The sequence below is a fragment of the Thalassophryne amazonica genome, chromosome 7 (assembly GCF_902500255.1).
Source record: "Thalassophryne amazonica chromosome 7, fThaAma1.1, whole genome shotgun sequence".
In the NCBI taxonomy this organism is placed as follows: domain Eukaryota; kingdom Metazoa; phylum Chordata; class Actinopteri; order Batrachoidiformes; family Batrachoididae; genus Thalassophryne; species Thalassophryne amazonica.
The window spans coordinates 61,472,732-61,491,160 of record NC_047109.1 but is presented as its reverse complement, the minus strand read 5'-3'; the positions used below and the strand labels follow the sequence as shown (position 1 = coordinate 61,491,160).

The 18,429-nt window shown below is 40.6% G+C and overlaps 1 protein-coding gene across 2 annotated transcripts in view; it reads right to left on the bottom strand.

The window, feature by feature from the left end:
• Positions 1 to 18,429, bottom strand: part of LOC117514019 (ubiquitin-conjugating enzyme E2 E1-like) — a 63,027-nt gene that overhangs the window by 9,271 nt on the left and 35,327 nt on the right. For both annotated transcript variants that reach the window (XM_034174299.1, XM_034174300.1), the window contains exons 3-4: positions 16,821 to 16,871; positions 4,839 to 4,971 (exon numbers count right to left, since the gene is read on the bottom strand). In XM_034174299.1, coding sequence (XP_034030190.1) covers positions 4,839 to 4,971; positions 16,821 to 16,871 — 184 coding nt within the window. The remainder of the gene's footprint in view (positions 1 to 4,838; positions 4,972 to 16,820; positions 16,872 to 18,429) is intronic.

The following is an 18,429-nucleotide window of genomic DNA, read 5'->3' as shown; positions in this document are numbered from 1 at the left end:
ACGTAGTCAGGCACTTCTGATTTAAAGCTCTCTTTTTCAGAGGAGCTACAGCATCCAAAGTTGTCTTCAATGAGGATGTCAAACTATTGACGAGATACTCTATCTCACTTACAGAGTTTAGGTAGCTACTCTGCACTGTGTTGGTATATGGCATTAGAGAACATAAAGAAGGAATCATATCCTTAAACCTAGTTACAGCGCTTTCTGAAAGACTTCTAGTGTAATGAAACTTATTCCCCACTGCTGGGTAGTCCATCAGAGTAAATGTAAATGTTATTAAGAAATGATCAGACAGAAGGGAGTTTTCAGGGAATACTGTTAAGTCTTCAATTTCCATACCATAAGTCAGAACAAGATCTAAGATATGATTAAAGTGGTGGGTGGACTCATTTACATTTTGAGCAAAGCCAATTGAGTCTAATAATAGATTAAATGCAGTGTTGAGGCTGTCATTCTCAGCATCTGTGTGGATGTTAAAATCGCCCACTATAATTATCTTACCTGAGCTAAGCACTAAGTCAGACAAAAGGTCTGAAAATTCACAGAGAAACTCACAGTAACGACCAGGTGGACGATAGATAATAAATAAAACTGGTTTTTGGGACTTCCAATTTGGATGGACAAGACTAAGAGTCAAGCTTTCAAATGAATTAAAGCTCTGTCTGGGTTTTTGATTAATTAATAAGTTGGAATGGAAGATTGCTGCTAATCCTCCGCCTCGGCCCGTGCTACGAGCGTTCTGGCAGTTAGTGTGACTCGGGGGTGTTGACTCATTTAAACTAACATATTCATCCTGCTGTAACCAGGTTTCTGTAAGGCAGAATAAATCAATATGTTGATCAATTATTATATCATTTACTAACAGGGACTTAGAAGAGAGAGACCTAATGTTTAATAGACCACATTTAACTGTTTTAGTCTGTGATGCAGTTGAAGGTGCTATATTATTTTTTCTTTTTGAATTTTTATGCTTAAATAGATTTTTGCTGGTTATTGGTGGTCTGGGAGCAGGCACCGTCTCTACGGGGATGGGGTAATGAGGGGATGGCAGGGGGAGAGAAGCTGCAGAGAGGTGTGTAAGACTACAACTCTGCTTCCTGGTCCCAACCCTGGATAGTCACGGTTTGGAGGATTTAAGAAAATTGGCCAGATTTCTAGAAATGAGAGCTGCTCCATCCAAACTGGGATGGATGCCGTCTCTCCTAACAAGACCAGGTTTTCCCCAGAAGCTTTGCCAATTATCTATGAAGCCCACCTCATTTTTTGGACACCACTCAGACAGCCAGCAATTCAAGGAGAACATGCGGCTAAACATGTCACTCCCGGTCCGATTGGGGAGGGGCCCAGAGAAAAGTACAGAGTCCGACATTGTTTTTGCAAAGTTACACACCGATTCAATGTTAATTTTAGTGACCTCCGATTGGCGTAACTGGGTGTCATTACTGCCGACGTGAATTACAATCTTACCAAATTTACACTTAGCCTTAGCCAGCATTTTCAAATTTCCTTCAATGTCGCCTGCTCTGGCCCCCAGAAGACAACTGACTATGGTTGCTGGTGTCGCTAACTTCACATTTCTCAAAACAGAGTCGCCAATAACCAGAGTTTGGTCCTCGGCGGGTGTGTCGTTGAGTGGGGAAAAACGGTTAGAAATGTGAACGGGTTGGCGGGTATTTTATGATGAAATGCCTGTATAAATCAAGTGGTCAACCTTTGTGTGTATAGATGTAATAGACAAATATAATGTATTTTAAAAAAAAGTCCAAATAAGACACCTTTATGCACACTGTCATATGTTGTGTTCGGGAGCGTTCACAATATGATATGAAGTGGATGACGCTGGCTGATGTAACAGATATTCAAAAAAAAAAAAAGTCTCTGAAATGCTGGAGAAGGCTCCCTCTATTCACACTATTATGATTAGCCCGGCGTTTGCCGACGGAAAGTGAAAAATTGATTGCCAACAACCACCGGTGGCTGTCAGTATGGCATCAGATCGCGCAATAAAACTTGCATTTGGGCGTATTATATTATTTCACATGTGCAGATATTAATTGTGAGCATACAAATTATCTCTGCGCGCACACTCAGAGGAAACTGTTCCCTGAGCGAGGAAAAAAGTGCTGCAAGTGAGAAGGAATATGTGACCAGCGCACCCGCGCCCTCTCGAAGTAGATTCCTGCTCGCGAAGTATATTTCTCCTGTCTCACTGGAAAGTTTTGGCAAGATGAGGGAGGGTTTTGGCATTATGGAAGAAGGAACCAGTGGTTGGTACTGGCTCTGCTGTGATTGGTCATTTCTGAAGAGTAAGATTTGATTGACAGCCCTCCTCTCAGACACGAAGTCTGCTGAAACAAATAAGACAACTGCATCTGGCAGAGGTTTCTTACCTGAAGGAACCTCTGCCTAGACACCAAAGAAGGGGCTCTTATTTAATGTGGGTAGCCAATGAAAGCCCTAAGCTTATTTCCAGAAGGGGCAACGGCGCACTGCTCCCCAGCACTCCTGTGAATCGCAGTTTGATCAGAGCCCCATCTGATCAGACCTCCTCCCTTCACCGCGCGTGCTCATTTCTGCTTAAAACTACACTTCAGTCATCATCTATCTCAGCGACAGATCCCTGGAGCTTTTGTACAACTATCATTTCCACATAAATTCAGCATTATTTCATAATAAACTAGAAGCACTCAGAGTGCAAACCTCCGCCAAGGCCATGGGGTCACTGACGCCATAACATCTACACGCCGTGGAATCATTGAGCCTAAAAAAGTCTAACAATGATGTTTGTTCAGTAGTAAAAAAAGTTTCATCTGCTGTGACTGGATAGCATGTATCCTTAGCGCTTGGCATCACAGTTTATTGCAACTTGCACCTTTCCCAGAAGCTACTGTCATCTGAGCACTGCTATTGATATTGCATGTGCTTATAGACAAAAACAAGAGACAAAATTCAATTTATTATTCAACTAAACTGCAAATATATGAATTTTTTAACATTTATGAAACACTTCTCTAAACAAGGCCATAGGGTCACTAACCCTAAAGAGATTCCCTCCTTGGCACAGTGATCTACTTCTTTTTGTCTCTTTCTCTAAAATTGTATATAATAAACATTAGATAATTAATGTATTAACAAAAATAAATGTAAGAAATATTACAATTTGAAAACAAATGCACCCAAACGTGATGACAGCTGCAACTGCTTAATGCTAACTTTTAACATTGAAAATGCCATAGACATACTAACGCGTTAGCATCGGGATCCGGATCGTGATCCGGCTCACCACTAAAATTTAATCACTTGTTCCTCTTGTCATTTCCAACCATTCCACAAAACTTCAACAAAATCCATTCAAAACATTTTGAGTTATCCTGCTGACAAAAAGACAGACAAACAAACGCGACCGAAAACATAACCTCCTTGGCGGAGGTAATTATAGAAAGTCCTAAAAAATTACCTGAGATTAATGAAACCTGGTGCGGCTGAGTCTGACACACTGCAACCAAACTGATCATTAACCATCAGATGACAAAGTAAAACTTCTTAAATCACATGCAACCCCATTATGACACGAAATCCTTGAAGAAGACAACAGCGTCTGGGCAGAGGTTCCTTCAGGCAAGAAACCTCTGCCCAGATGCCGTTTGTTTCATCACACTTTCATATCTGAGAGGAGGGCTGTCAATCAAATCTCGCTCTTCAGAAACGACCAATCACAGCAGAGCCAGTACAGACCTTGGTTCCCTCCCCCATGGTGCCAAAGGTTTCGAGTGAGAGAGCAGAAATCTACTTTGCGCAAGCAGAAATCCACTTGGAGAGGGCGGGGAAGGGGGGAGGGGCTGGTCATATATTCCTCCTCGCTTGCAGCACTTTCCTCTGAGTGTGCGCACGCACAGAGATAATTTGCGTGCTTGTAGTTAACATCTATGCATGTGAAAGAATATGATATGCCCGAGTGCATGTTTTATCGCGGGAGTGCTTTTGACACTAATCTGACGCCATACACCAGGAGCAAGCCACTGTGTGAAGTAGAAACCAAATTAAATAGATAATTAACCAAATTAAATATATAATTAATCCTTGATAAATGAGAACCCAAAAATATTTATCAGTGATCACTCAAATAATAAAATAAAACATGCTTCAAGGGGGTTAGCCAGGAAATGCGATACGTTTTGAACTTTAGAGAGTGTACACTGGTACGTAGAGTGTCAATAGGGCAACACAGACTTCTTTGAAAATCTGGACGATACAGCGGGATTTGACCACTTCTGGGCTATATATATATATATATATATATATATATATATATATATATATATATATATATATATATATCCACACACACACACACACACACACACACACACACACACACACACACACACACACACACACACACACACACACACACAGCATAACTTCACACGGAAAGATGGTAGACTGTTTTGATTTTGGCTGCCATCACCGAAGCAGTCCTGAAAGTGGAGGTTTTTTTGGTTCCCAGTGGAGAAGGGAAGATGAGGCAAATGTGTTCTCTTGCCTGCATTAGCGCCTTGACACGTTTGAGCTCCGGGTCAGAAACAAACCACCACACACGTCCACTTTCTCCTGCATCGTCACTTTTTCTTTGCATTTTGACTTTGTTTGCCGTGGAATTTGCCCAAAAACTCCAAGAGGGCTGTACCCGGATGAAGGATTATTGCGTCATATTTTCACCCTTTAGCGCCCTCCCTCAAACAAGACTGTGCTGCCCAATTAATTTACCTCCTACCTACGTATGGGTAAGAAGCTCACTCCATATGAAAAGAAAGGTCATGAAATGCTCATGGCAGTACCTTGGGGGGTTTGAATGGATAATCCGGGGTGAAGGCGATATCTAGAAAGAAGACGCCTCCCTCATACACAGAGCCTGGTGGTCCCAGGATTGTTGATCTCCACTCATAGATGTTGTCTCCTTTTGGGCCAGCACTGCACGCAGAAAAATAAAATTCACTTACAACAATCACTGAATGTCATCTACAAACTACTAGTTACATCAGATATGTATTCGTAGAGGATTAATCATTTTCTCTGCAAGCTGGTTGCTGAAAACGCCTCTAATCGCTTCCTGAATCACAGAGCAGCGCTCCAGCCGGAGCAGTTCGAACGAGCGGGAGAAAGCATTTGGAGCCGTCTAAAAAGGTAATTATTTGTCATGTTTACATTGTCATGGCTTTGTAAAACAGTTGCATGTTCTTTCCTTCTTGTGTGCAGCTGTATAAGTGTTTGTTACAGATTTAACATCTTGTTATAATCATTCAGACCAGCTCTGAAGTGGTGTGCTGACGTAACCACTTACTTTGTTCACTACTTCTTTACTGTTGGCGAGCAGATCATGCCACAATGCAAAACATTTATGCATGAAAGATTTTTTTTTTTAATATTTCAAAATTCTCTTTGTGCAATTGCACGCGTCGACGAGCCTCTCGCGTTCAGTCTACACATGTTAAAGACGAGTTTACTCTCTTGCACGACACAGGGCATGCAAGTGCGTGCATCAAAGTCGTGCGAGTGTCACTGGGTTTTAAGTCGTACCATGTATCAATAATATGTACATCCATTACACAATTTATACGTTGCAATTACTTCAAAATACATGTGAATGTGCATCAATTCATTCATGACTGCAATGTTTCCTCAAGTATGAACTTCATTTATTTGCTAATCAGTCATCTATACTATACTTCCAAGTGAAATTATGTATTTGCTGTCTACTAACAACACATTTGTGCATATGTGGGTGCTTTATTCATAACATTTTCTTTTGTGATCACTTTGTCTGACGTCCCATTTAATGCCAATTCCACCTGTTTTGCAGACATGGATCCTACCATTTCTGAAAAATCAGGAGAGGCTCTCATGCATTTTAGGGTACAAAGAAAATTTAAAACTCCAGTTTCATATACAAATTGTACTCAAGTAAAAACATAGCAACAACTTGGCAAGTACTTGCAATTTGACTATTTTTACATCAGCATTCATAAAGACAATTCAATTTAAGGTTGTTACTATAAATGTGGAGTTTTTTTTCCCCCTGTGCATCATTCATAAGATGTCACAGTTCAAAGCAAATCCCCAGAGATGTTTTCTGTGCACCACAATCTGTAATCTGTATTGATTTTTTTCCTCAAAGCAGCGCAGCCTTTATCCCTGTTACATGCAGAACATGTGGTCTTAAACCGCTCAGGGCCAGTGAACACAAGACACATAGTATTGATCAAAACATTTTTTGGGGGGGCTGACAGATTTTGCGCTCGACTGTGTTTCTTGAGATATGTCACCACTTGCATTTGGCAGAATTTCAGTGCCAACTGTGACATATTTGAAGACAGAAAAATAAATCCTAAGACTGCAATTAACTGGGTACAAAAATAAATAAATAATAAAATGAGAACAAAGAAAACTTTCTATCATATACACAGCTCTTATTTCCAGATATGAACACATACGGTTTCAACCTCCACCACTTGTACTGGATACCTGATTTTTAATGTAATCTGACATTAAGTTTTTGATATTCAGAATGACGGTTGTTTGATCTACTTCAGATAGATTTATGAAAACAGGCACAAACATGTACTGTGTGTATTTTGTGATGTTTTAAAATGGGTGGGCAACAGCAGTCAAATGAGCTCTCATGGAGACTTAAAACAGTCACTGTTCTGTTACAGCCCTGCAAACAATTTCAAATACTTTAAATAGCTAAAGTACAACAACCTCCCAAAGACTAACAAAAACTGGTTACAGCAAACATTAAAATGTCAGAACATTTTCACCGCTATAATACTTTTTTCTCAGTAAAATTTATTTATTTTTTTTTAGTTTTTTGACAATAGAAACAGAACAGTAAACAAGATACACAAATTCCTCAGTACAAATAAGTACATATGTTTCATACAGGGATAATGTGCAAAGGTGATGATTTCTTGACATCAAGCGAAAGCGGAGTTTCCCCCAATGAAACCTCGAAAAGAAGGAAAGAAAAAGGAATCTCTGTAAAATATTGGGTGTACGAGGTCTGTCAGTAAAGTATCGTACCTTTTTATTTTTTTCAAAAACTATATGGATTTCATTCATATGTTTTTACGTGAGACAAGCTTGAACCCTTGTGCGCATGCGTGAGTTTTTCCATGCCTGTCGGTGACGTCATTCGCCTGTGAGCACGCCATGGGAAGGAGTGGTCCCGCCCCCTCGTCAAATTTTCATTGTCTGGAAATGGCGGAATGAAAAAGACTTTTTTTCCATCAGAATTTTTTCAGAAGCTGTTAGAGACTGGCACCTGGAAACCATTCGAATAAGTTATCTGGCTTTCGGTGAAAATTTTACGGGCTTCACAGAGAATAAGGACTTTTACTACAGCTTTCAGGACTGCTTTAAGGACGGTCAGTGCGCCGCGCTCCGAGCTGCGACGACGCGGCACAAACCACCAGACCATTTCTGAGCTGATGGCTCTGTGGATACGAGACCGTCGTGTACTCTTTCTCTGGTTATCACAAGAGCTGGACGTCAGCCATTTTCCGGCAGATTTCACTTTTAAGAGATTTTGTCATGGAAAGCCGCGCGGAGGCTTCGCGAGTCACGACCGATTTGCTGATGAAGCGAGACAAAGGAACACCTCCGTTTCGGAGTGTTAGAGGACAAGTTGGGACATGTCCAGCTCTTCACAATTTCTCTTATACTCACTTGACTGGTAAGCACTGAAAGCTGAGATAGACATGTCCCAACTTGTCCTCTAACACTCCGAAACGGAGGTGTTCCTTTGTCTCGCTTCATCAGCGAATTGGTCCTGACGCGCGAAGCCTCTGCGTGGCTTTCCATGACAAAATCTCTTGTTAAAAGTGAAATCTGCCGGAAAATGGCTGATGTCCAGCTCTTGTGATAACCAGAGAAAGAGCACACGACGGTCTCGCATCCACAGAGCCATCAGCTTAGAAATGATCCAGTGGTTTGTGCCGCATTGTCACAGCTCAGAGCGCGGTGCACCGACCGTCCTTAAAGCAGTCCTGAAAGCTGTAGTAAAAGTCCTTATTCTCTGTGAAGCCCATAAAATTTTCACCGAAAGCCAGATAAATTTTTCGAATGGTTTCCAGGTGCCAGTCTCTAACAGCTTCTGAAAAAATTCTGATGGAAAAAAAAGTCCTTTTCATTCCGCCATTTCCAGACAATGAAAAACCGACGAGGGGGCAGGACCACTCCTTCCCAAGGCGCGCTCACAGGCGAATGACGTCACCGACAGGCGTGGAAAAACTCACGCATGCGCACGAGGGTTCAAGCATGTCTGACGTAAAAACATATGAATGAAATCCATATAGTTTTTGAAAAAAATAAAAAGGTACAATACTTTATTGACAGACCTCGTAGGTAAAACAAATGAACAGAAGAACATATACCTATACCTACATACACACATATGCAAAAAAAAAAAAAAAAAGTGGGTGGAAATCTGTTAAACTTGTGAGTTACACAGGACAGAGCTTGCCCATAATAAAAGTGAGACATACTCCAGCAGCAAAGACAAGCTACAAAAAGATAGCTTTTGTCTAGGAATGAAATGAAGGGCTTCCACACTTTCAGAAAGTGACTATGTGAGTTTGATTTGCTGAAACGAATCCGCTCCAGCTTGGCAACGAGAAGCATTTCATCAAGCCATCTCTTAAAACATTGGGGGGGGGGTTGTCGAGGATTTCCAGTTTAGCAGTATAAGTTTTTTTGCAGCAACCATGCCAGTGCTAAGAACCTGCTTGTGATGGGGCGGGAGGGGCCCTGTTTCGTCTGAGCAGCCAAATAGTGCTAGCGTCCAGTCGGGCTGGATGTTCCTTTGGAGATGAACTGTAAACGAATTGAATATATGGGACCAAAAATTATGTAATGCTGGACACTGCCAGAAAAGATGAAATAGTGAACCCTCCTCCGTGCACACCTAGCACACAAGGGAGAGCATGATTCATATATCTTACTAAGTTTAACTTTTGAAAAGTGCAGCCTGTGAATGACTTTGAATTGGATCAATCTGTACCTGGAACTAATAGAGCATTTATGTATGCCTGACAGGCTCTTCTCCCAAAGTTCCTCGCTCACTGGAAATCTGACTTCCTGGCCCAGGCTTCTCTGAGATGGCCTGTATTTGTAGGTGTGGTAAGAACATTCATGAAACGGGAGATTAAGCATTTGGTGTCTGGACATAGCAAAAGTAAATCATAGAGAATATGACCCTTTGATTTAATCAGAAATTCTGGATGGGACTCCCGAACAAAGCTCCTGAGCTGAAGGTAACGGTAAAAATGTGTCTGAGGAAGGTTGAATTTCGTCTGGCGCTCAAGAAATGAGACAAATTTATTCCCAATGTAAAGATCTCCAACACAACAAAGTCCTCGCCTTTTCCAATCCAAAAACACGGGGTCCATCACACCGGGTTTGAATGCATGATTACGTGAGATCGGAGTATAAACGGAAAAGATTGGGAGTTTGAATATCTTTTTGACTTGGTTCAGGATCTTGAGGGAATTTCTCAGAACAAAATTTTTATTGAGCAAGGGAGGGTGAGCTTGGGAAAACAAAAGGGCCGGAAGAGATGTGTTAGAGACTGAGGTTGCTTCAATTTTCAGCCAAAGGGGATAGATATCTGACCAGTCATCATCAGGGAGGCTTTGCTGCCAAAACATAAGAGCCCTTAAATTTGCAGCCCAGTAGTAATGCCTGAAATTGGGGAGACCAAGACCATCGTTGGCTGCATTTTTCTGTAAATGCAATTTAGAAATGCGTGGTGGTTTCTTTGCCCAAACAAATGAAAGAATTACTGAGTCAAGTAATTTAAAGAAAGAAGGTGGTAAGCTAACAGGAAGATTTTGAAAAAGGTATAAGAACCTAGGAAGTACCACCATTTTTACTGCATTGATACGACCAATCATAGAGAGGGGCAGCAAATCCCACTTGCAGACTAAGCTTTTTAGGTTTTCTACCATGTCCAGAAAATTCAGTTTGACTAGAAGATTGGGATTTCTAGGAATGTTTAGACCAAGATACTTTATGTGAGTGGTAGCTTGTTTAAATGGCAAAGAGCTTAAGAAAGTGGGGCACAGATTGTCTGAGCGGCAAAAATTAACTTTTAGTCCAGTTGATTGAATATCCTGAAAGTTTACTGAAAGAGTTGATACAATCTAGAAGGTTAGGGACTGACTGAGATGCAGATCAGTAAATCATCAGCATACAAACTTATGAGACATTCAACGTTGCTGAAGGTGATGCCCTGAATACCAGGGTGGATCCTTATCAGAATTGCAAGCGGTTCAAGTGTGATATCAAAAAGAAGGGAAGAAAGGGGGTCTCCTTGCCTTACACCCCGCTGCAAGTTAAAAGGTTGTGACTTATCCAAGTTGGTGAGAATTGAAGAAACTGGTTTAGAATAAATTATTTTAACCCAGTCAATAAATGTAGCACCAAAGCCAAATTGTGTCAAAGTTGCAAACATAAACGACCATTCAATTTGATTGAACACTTTTTGAGCGTCCAGGGATATAATTGCAGCTTGTGTCATCTCATCGTAATGTGCGTACATAGTGTTTATCAGCAGATGAACATTACTGAATAAAAATCTTCCAGGAATAAATCCCGTCTGGTTAGGATGTATAATTCTGGAAATGTGCCTGCCCACTTTCGTAGCCAGGACTTTTGATATTATTTTTTGATCAAAATTTAAGAGAGAAATTGGTCTATAGCTAGTTGGTTCGGTCTGATCTTTCTCCTTTTTTAATAGCAGACAAATATTGGCCTTATATAACGAGCTAGGAAGTCTCTTGTTTTCAAATGAATCCTTGACCATTCTTAACATGAGGGGGGCTATTTTCTCTATAAATGTCCTATAGAATTCACCGCAAAACCCATCTGGGCCAGCTGCTTTTCCAGAGGGAGAGGCCTTAATTGCACCCAGGAGATCAGACAGCGTGAAGGGGCTGTCAATGTCATACCTCGAGGTATCATCCAATTGGGGAATATTTAGGTTGGCAAAAAAAGTTTTTAAAACCAGCTTCAGTATTTGCTCTGCTTGAATAAAGTTCTTTATAAAAATCCCTGAAACAGTCATTTATCTCCTCCGGTCGGGTCACTAAGTTGCCAGATTTATCTCTGATCTTGTGAATTGCTTGTTTGGCTTGTTCACCTCTTAACTGACATGCTAACAGTTTCTCAGGTTTTTCACCCAATTCAAAATTTTTCTGTTTGAGTTTCATTAATAGATGGCTTACTCATTTATTAAGAATATTATTATACTCTTATTTCAACTTTAGCATCCTGTTGTAATCAGACTGTGATAAGGAGGTCCAGTAGGCCTCTTCCAATATTGGTAGCTGCTTTTCAATTTCAACAAGTCGCAAATTGAGTTCACGCTTCTTGGTGGATTCCAAAGAAATGATATGACCCCTGACCACAACTTCTCACAAAGTCTCCCACAGCGTGGAGTCAGAAACCTCCCCGTTATCATTAAAGGACAGGAACTCATCAATACATTTGGTGATGTACTTGACAAATGAAGGATCTTGTATGAGGAGAGGATTGAAACGCCAGCCATGTTTAGGCTTGGGTAGGACACCCATTAATTCAAGCGAGGTAGGCGCGTGATCCAAAATCAGAATGTTGTGATAAGAAGAGTTGATCACACAATGTGATAATTCAGAAGAAATTAAAAAATAATCTATCCTTGAGTAGGACTTATGGACATGGGAGTAAAAGGAAAAATCCTTGTCAGTTGGATGATGGAGTCGCCAAATGTCTATTAAACTTTTAGCCTTAATTATGTCGTTCAGGGTTTGTACTGAAGCAATCTGAGGTGCAGGTTTGGTAGACGCTCTGTCTAATAACGGGTCCAAATAACAGTTAAAATCACCACCAATTATAATATTTGTACAGGAGGCTGGTAACATGTTAACGACTTTCACAAAAAAACTCTGGGTTGTCAGAGTTTGGAGCGTAAATGTTAAGTAGACAAATTGGTAAAGAATTTATATGACCAGAAATCAACAGGTATCTACCATAAGGGTCTGCTGTCATAGATTCAAGGCAAAAAGGAACATATTTGCGGATAAGGATCGCCACCCCTCTGGCCTTACGATTAAAGGGGGCTTGATAGGCCTGAGAGATCCAGTTGGCTTTAAGTCTGCGCTGTTCCTTTACACTAACATGGGTTTCTTGCAGGAAAATCATGTCTGCTTTCAATGACTTTAAGTGGGAGAAAACTCGACCCCTTTTGATCACATGACCCAGACCTTTTACATTCCATGACACAAACGTTAAGCTGTTATTAATGCTGCTATGTGTTGCCTCACCGGGGTCTGGCATAACTCCTAATATGACGAAAATTAAGAAACCACCCAGAACACAAAAAACGATACAAAAATAAACAAACAGTCAGATGCAAAACAGCACCTGTGAACAGCCCCTCGAACAAATTCTCCCCCTTGTGCTCGTCAAAATGAGCACGGGACATCCCTTTATGAATGAGGGCACTACACACATGTCTAGCGACACACTGTTTAGCTTATTTGAACAGAAAAAAAAGAAAGAAAAAGAAAAGAGGAAGCACCTGTCCGCGGTGCAAATTTTGCATATAAGTGAGTACAGTATAAATGACAGTCATCCAAAATTAGGAAAGTAAGTCACCTGAATGGCGAAAAGGTGGCAGAATGCATGGTTTCACCGCCATGAAAGAGGGGAAAAAAGAGGGAGAAACACGGCTTGTAACCTTAACGATGCTGCTTTGGGCACAGTGTTCAGGAAAGTCATAGCCTCCCCTGGCGAGGAGAAAACTTTGAAGTGCCCGTTGCGCTTCAGCCGCAGCTTGGCCGGGAAAAGGACACTGTGTTCTAGCTTCAGCTCCCGGAGCCTGGTCAGAACCTCATTAAACTCCCACCGCTGCCGCAGCACCTCAGAAGTGTAATCGGGAAAGATCAGCACCTTTTTGCCTTTATATTCCAGCTCCCTCGCCCTCCGAAGGCGTAGAATCTGTTCTCGAACTTGGAAGAAGTGGACTCAGGCGATGATTGCGCGGGGCTTGGCTCTGTCCGGTGGTCTCGGTCGGGAGGTTCGATGCGCACGATCTATCTCCAATGCTGGAAAGTGATCCTCACCGAGAAGTTTAGGAATCAGAACTTTGACAAATTCCGTCAGGTTCCCCCTTCTTCTTGTTCAGGAATGCCGATTATCTTTATGTTGTTGCGACGTGCACGACCATCCAGGTTGTCTATTTTGAGCCTGAGTGTGTGATTTTCGTCTTTGAGGGTCATTAAAGCTTCTTCCAAGTTGCTAACGCGGCTGTCCAGCTCCGTCATGTGTTCTTCCATAGTTCCCACCTTCTCGAGCACCTCAGCTTGAGAGCATTTCACAGCCTCAAGTGTCTGCTCCAGCTTGTCGAATCTCTCAGTAATGTGTTTTAGAAGATTCTCAGATACCTTCTCCCAGATAGGAGGCAGGTCATTCATGTCGTCGCCGGTACTGAAGCCGTTAGCGGTGCTAGTGCTAGCATTAGCAGAAACAGCTTGACGTGACTCGGCGTTATCAAGTTTCTTAGGCATGTCGTGTCCTAGAAAAAGTTTGGATGAGGCTCTAGAGAATTCGGGAGGTCAAGGGAGCATAAAAATTGCTTTGGACTGCCAAAATAACAATTTTCAAGAGCACCACGGAGGAGCCTCCAAAAAACTGGTCTACTCCATACGCTGCTCAGTGGTGCCCCAGTAAAATTGAATTAACTGAACAATTACTGTCCCTTCCAATTAAAAAAGTACATCCAATAAATAATGTATGAAAGAAAAACAGAACTCATTACTTCAGTCCAATTTTACGTTTCAAACATTAAACGCACTCATAAAAAGACATTTTTTAAATGGTAGCTGTTAATCAATCATGTGTTGGGCAGGTTATATTTTAGTCTGTCATCCACCAGTACTGTATTTAAATAGCGAGCTGTCAATTACCACAAATGACATGAGCCTGTTACCGACACCATACTGTGGCCGTCCTTCACTGCCAGGAATTACTGCTGCAATTATCCACTGATACCATAAACAATTACATAACTTGGACATGATTACACATTATACTGTTTTTAAAATTACATTATTCCTGCCAGTGAATAATTTAGTGATAAACAAGAAAGAAACACAAATAGCTGGAGAGATATAAAGATTCATCAGATGAAACTAAAAAAAAGTGCTACTTTTCAGTGTTTTTACCCTGTAATTATCAAATTATCAATAGATGTAAATCATACCACGCGTGCATGCGCGTGTGTGTGTTTTAGAAGCCTCTTCACACATGGAAAAGAAGTACCTTGGGAGGGACTGTTAAAACATGATTTTGGGTTATTCAGGTTTATAATTAAATGTGACAGAAATTATACTATTATTTTAGAGTATATCAAAAATAATGTGTCCATTTCTTCAAAGTAAACATTTATACAGACCCTGGGTAAACTATCAGATGGTTAATGCCGGTTACCTGCAGGATGGCAAACAGAACAAATTCAAAAGCAATTTTCTTCACAGATGCCAAAAAAACAACCAACCAACCAAACCAACCAACCAAACAAAAAACCTATAACGTTAGCAACACGAGTGGCACAATGTTGTGGTTGCAACCAAAACAAATACCGCAGTCTTTTTTGTTCAAATGCAGTACCAGTAAATGCCCTACAGTGTATTCTATTGTGGGATGGCCTGTGGTCTAAGATTGCTTTTTAGACTTTCTGATGTATGATGGGTGGGATTTTGTTTTCAGTCTTCCTCCATAGAGAGGTCAGAGGTCAGGTTCAGCTAGAGAATAACAGCCTGGAAAACAGAAGACATATGGTATCTGCCTGACACTGTAAGGCATAGCTGTGGGAAGTGAGAGTGCTGCAGCACCTGGAAAAGCAGCATCCCCTGCCAGATGATGAAAAAATATAATAAAATAAATTAAAAATTTAATGTTTGAGGTTTTTGAGAATAATAAATAATTCTGATTAAGCATTCTACAATGCTACAACCTATAACAGAGCTGTATAACATTAGTTGCAACACTTGCTTGCCTTTTTCTAGCATCTACGGATTTGTTGGTCCGGATGCCTGATATCTGTGCCCTGTCACACAGTAGGGGGTTTAAATGAAATGGAGCAAATTTTGGGCCATTTAAATATTGTGTGTATCCTTTTTGGACATGTTCTTATGGGCTTAGCATGACACCCCACAACAGCACCCCCAACTCAAATCCTCTTCCAACAGCCATGCTGCAAGTGAGAGAATACCTGCAGCAACTGGAGTCTGAACCAAAGCCGCCCCATTTCAAATAAATTCTTTGAATTCACATCACTATAACTAGAAAACTGGTCACCAACAGACACTCTTGCACAAAGTTGCAAAACAACTGATGCAGAGTGGCAAAACCATTTTGATGTGTATAGGGGCAATTCCATGAGATGTAAAGTCAGTTTCCACTTTCAGTGACTTTGTTGTGATCTAGCTGTCCCACGGAATTATTGCTTGACCATTATTTATTAATCCGATTGACAATAATAAGTCTTTGTCTGCTATTATCTGCTCAGATTCAGCCAAATGTTGCCAAACTGATCCAATGACATTTCACAGTGCAGATGGATAATGACGCAGAACATACTGCCAAAATCAACCTAGAGCCTTCTCAAGACAACAAGCTGCAATACTCTGCAACGGCCAAATCAGTCTCACCTGACTGAAACACACAGTGCATGCTGAAGACAAACCTGAAGGCAGAAAAACCCACAAACAAGCAGCCACTGAAGAAAAGTGCTGTAAAACCCGGGCAAATTAACTCAAAGGAGGAAACTCAGTATTTGTGTCCATGGGTTCCAAACCACAGGTGGTCAAAGAATGTGCTTCCAAGCATTAATGGTTGTCTTTTGGCTACCCCTGGTTGCTTGGGGTCACTACAGCAGATCCAATACACATCTGTACTGTGATGTGGCTTTTTTTTTTTTTGCACTGTATGCCCGTTTTAATGCAACTCCAGTTCAAAATGGAGAGAAACACACAGTCCCTGCTGTATCCCAGCCATGTACTAATCAGGACCTACTTTGCTTCACTTTACTTTTGGCCTCTAAAAATACAGGGACTGAGTATAAAAATGGTTGAAATGGTTAATGCAATAGTTTATGAAAAACTCTGAATTAAAGGTGAATGCGTACACTTCAGTCACATCTTGACCGCCACTACAACTCCACTGTGGTGTGCAAGTGGAAAATTACAAACACTGTGTCACTGTTAAAATACTGGTGTACCCGACTGATTATACAGCAAATCTAATCCTATTAAAAACAACAACAACAACAAAAAAAACAGTCTCATCTTGCATGAGAGAATTCTCAGTTGATAAAAAAGAAACAGCGTAGTGACACATTATCCTGAAAAGGCATCACCAACCAGATAGAACTTGCTAAACAGGCCGTGTAGTGGCAACATGACCCTGAGAGAAATTAAAAATGTTTTTTGTCATCAATAAAGTGAAACAATTCTATTTTATAAACATTTGACAATTACCGAAATAAAAAAAAAAAAGTTTGTGTATAAACATCTCCATTTAAAAGAAGCCGTTGCAGCATCCTGTTGCCTGACATAAAGAAGAATGATCCCGAGTCGGTGAGAGTGCTACAAATGGTGTGGTACTCACGATTGATGAATACTTTGATTCTGGATATTGCAGTCAGTATTGTGGGGGGAGCTGGGGCAACAACTTAATCAATGCATTCCTACAGAGTACATCACAGAACAGTAAACACCCACCTGCAGTTTGGCGGAGGGTCCAGTGTAATATCAGCCAACTCTTTCTGAATCCTGCATGATTAAAAACAATCAGAATACTCTGTTAGCAATGCACATTAAAAGGACAATTAGGGTAACAGAATCATCCCCTGAAGGAAATTATTACTAATTTCTTCTCCGGCTGTTTGGGGTGACCATCGATATGAATCTGCACGTTTTATTTGTCAAATTGTTTTTAATGCTGGATGCCGTTCCTGACAATACCAAGGGTGGAAGAATGGAGTAAGGTGGTCATTAAACTCACGACCTTCTGTTGGGGAGGAAAGCGTGCCAAGCACTTGTCTAGCTATTCACCCAACTTCTTCAGGCAAATTATTACGACAATCAAGTTAGGAAAAGGTTTATTTTTCTGTATGGATTGGGGTTGTCAATCGATTCAAATATTTAATCCTGATTAACTGCATGATTCTCCATTATTAACTTGGATTAATCACAAATTAATGACATTTTTTTTAAAATCTTCAATCCAAGATGCTTCTTATTGTTTGCAATATTCATTTTTTAAAAACACTTTCCACTGTTCTCTGGCTCTGTGCCTGTGTACTGTCTGTGAAAAGAGGAGTTAAACACACAAGAGTGTGCAAAAAAAAAACAAAAACAAAAAAAACCCAAACAAAAAAACAAACTGATTTTATATATATTTTTTGAAAATTGCTACATGACTGGCCAGGAGGACAGTAAAATCACACATGCTGTCAATCATTAACTGTTTGTGTGTATATGAAACCGAGTTTTTTTTTATTTTATTTTTTTTTAAGAGAGAGAGTGCGCTCTGAAACTCTTATCACTTCATGGTCATGAAACAGAGCGTGATGTGCACTGTTTAAAAATCTGACACCAAGCTTGTGGTGAAACAAACAACGTACATGCACTTACTTGGTGACTCGGGTTTAAATAGTCTGATACAGCTCAGTCAAAAAATGCCTTGACTGGGCATTTCTGCTCAAGGACATTTGTTTCTATTGCCATCCACACACTGCTGCATGGCTTCCTGATGTTCCAAACTACTGTGTGAACAAAGGGTCGCAGAAGGTGTGTATGTTAATCGCGCATCAAAGTAATTAGTGGCATTCAAAGGAATATGTGCTAACCCAATATTACTGCATTTATTTTGATAGTCCTAATATGTGATCAATAATATTACACATTACTCTTTCACGTGTTTGGGAATGCTGTATAAGGTCTACATGACCCAAGGTTGAGCAACTTTGGAGTGCAGTATCTTGCTAAAGGACACGGCACTCAGCTGCATCAAGGATCAAACCACCAACCATTTTAAATTTTATTTATTTTAACCTTCATTTAACCAGGTTAGTTCCATTGAGATCAATATATCTTTTGCAAGGGAGACTTGAGCAAGTATAAAGTTTACAATTCACCTAAACTGCATGTCTTTACTTAATGGGCAACCCACTCTACCAACTGAGCCTAACATCCCCCCCCCCCCCCCCCCCGTAAATATAGACTATAAACAACAACATGTCAGAGTAAGCATGTATTTTTTTATATATATATAGGGCTCTAATTTGTATATTTTTTGATGAAGCAGAAACTGTCGTGCACCATAATG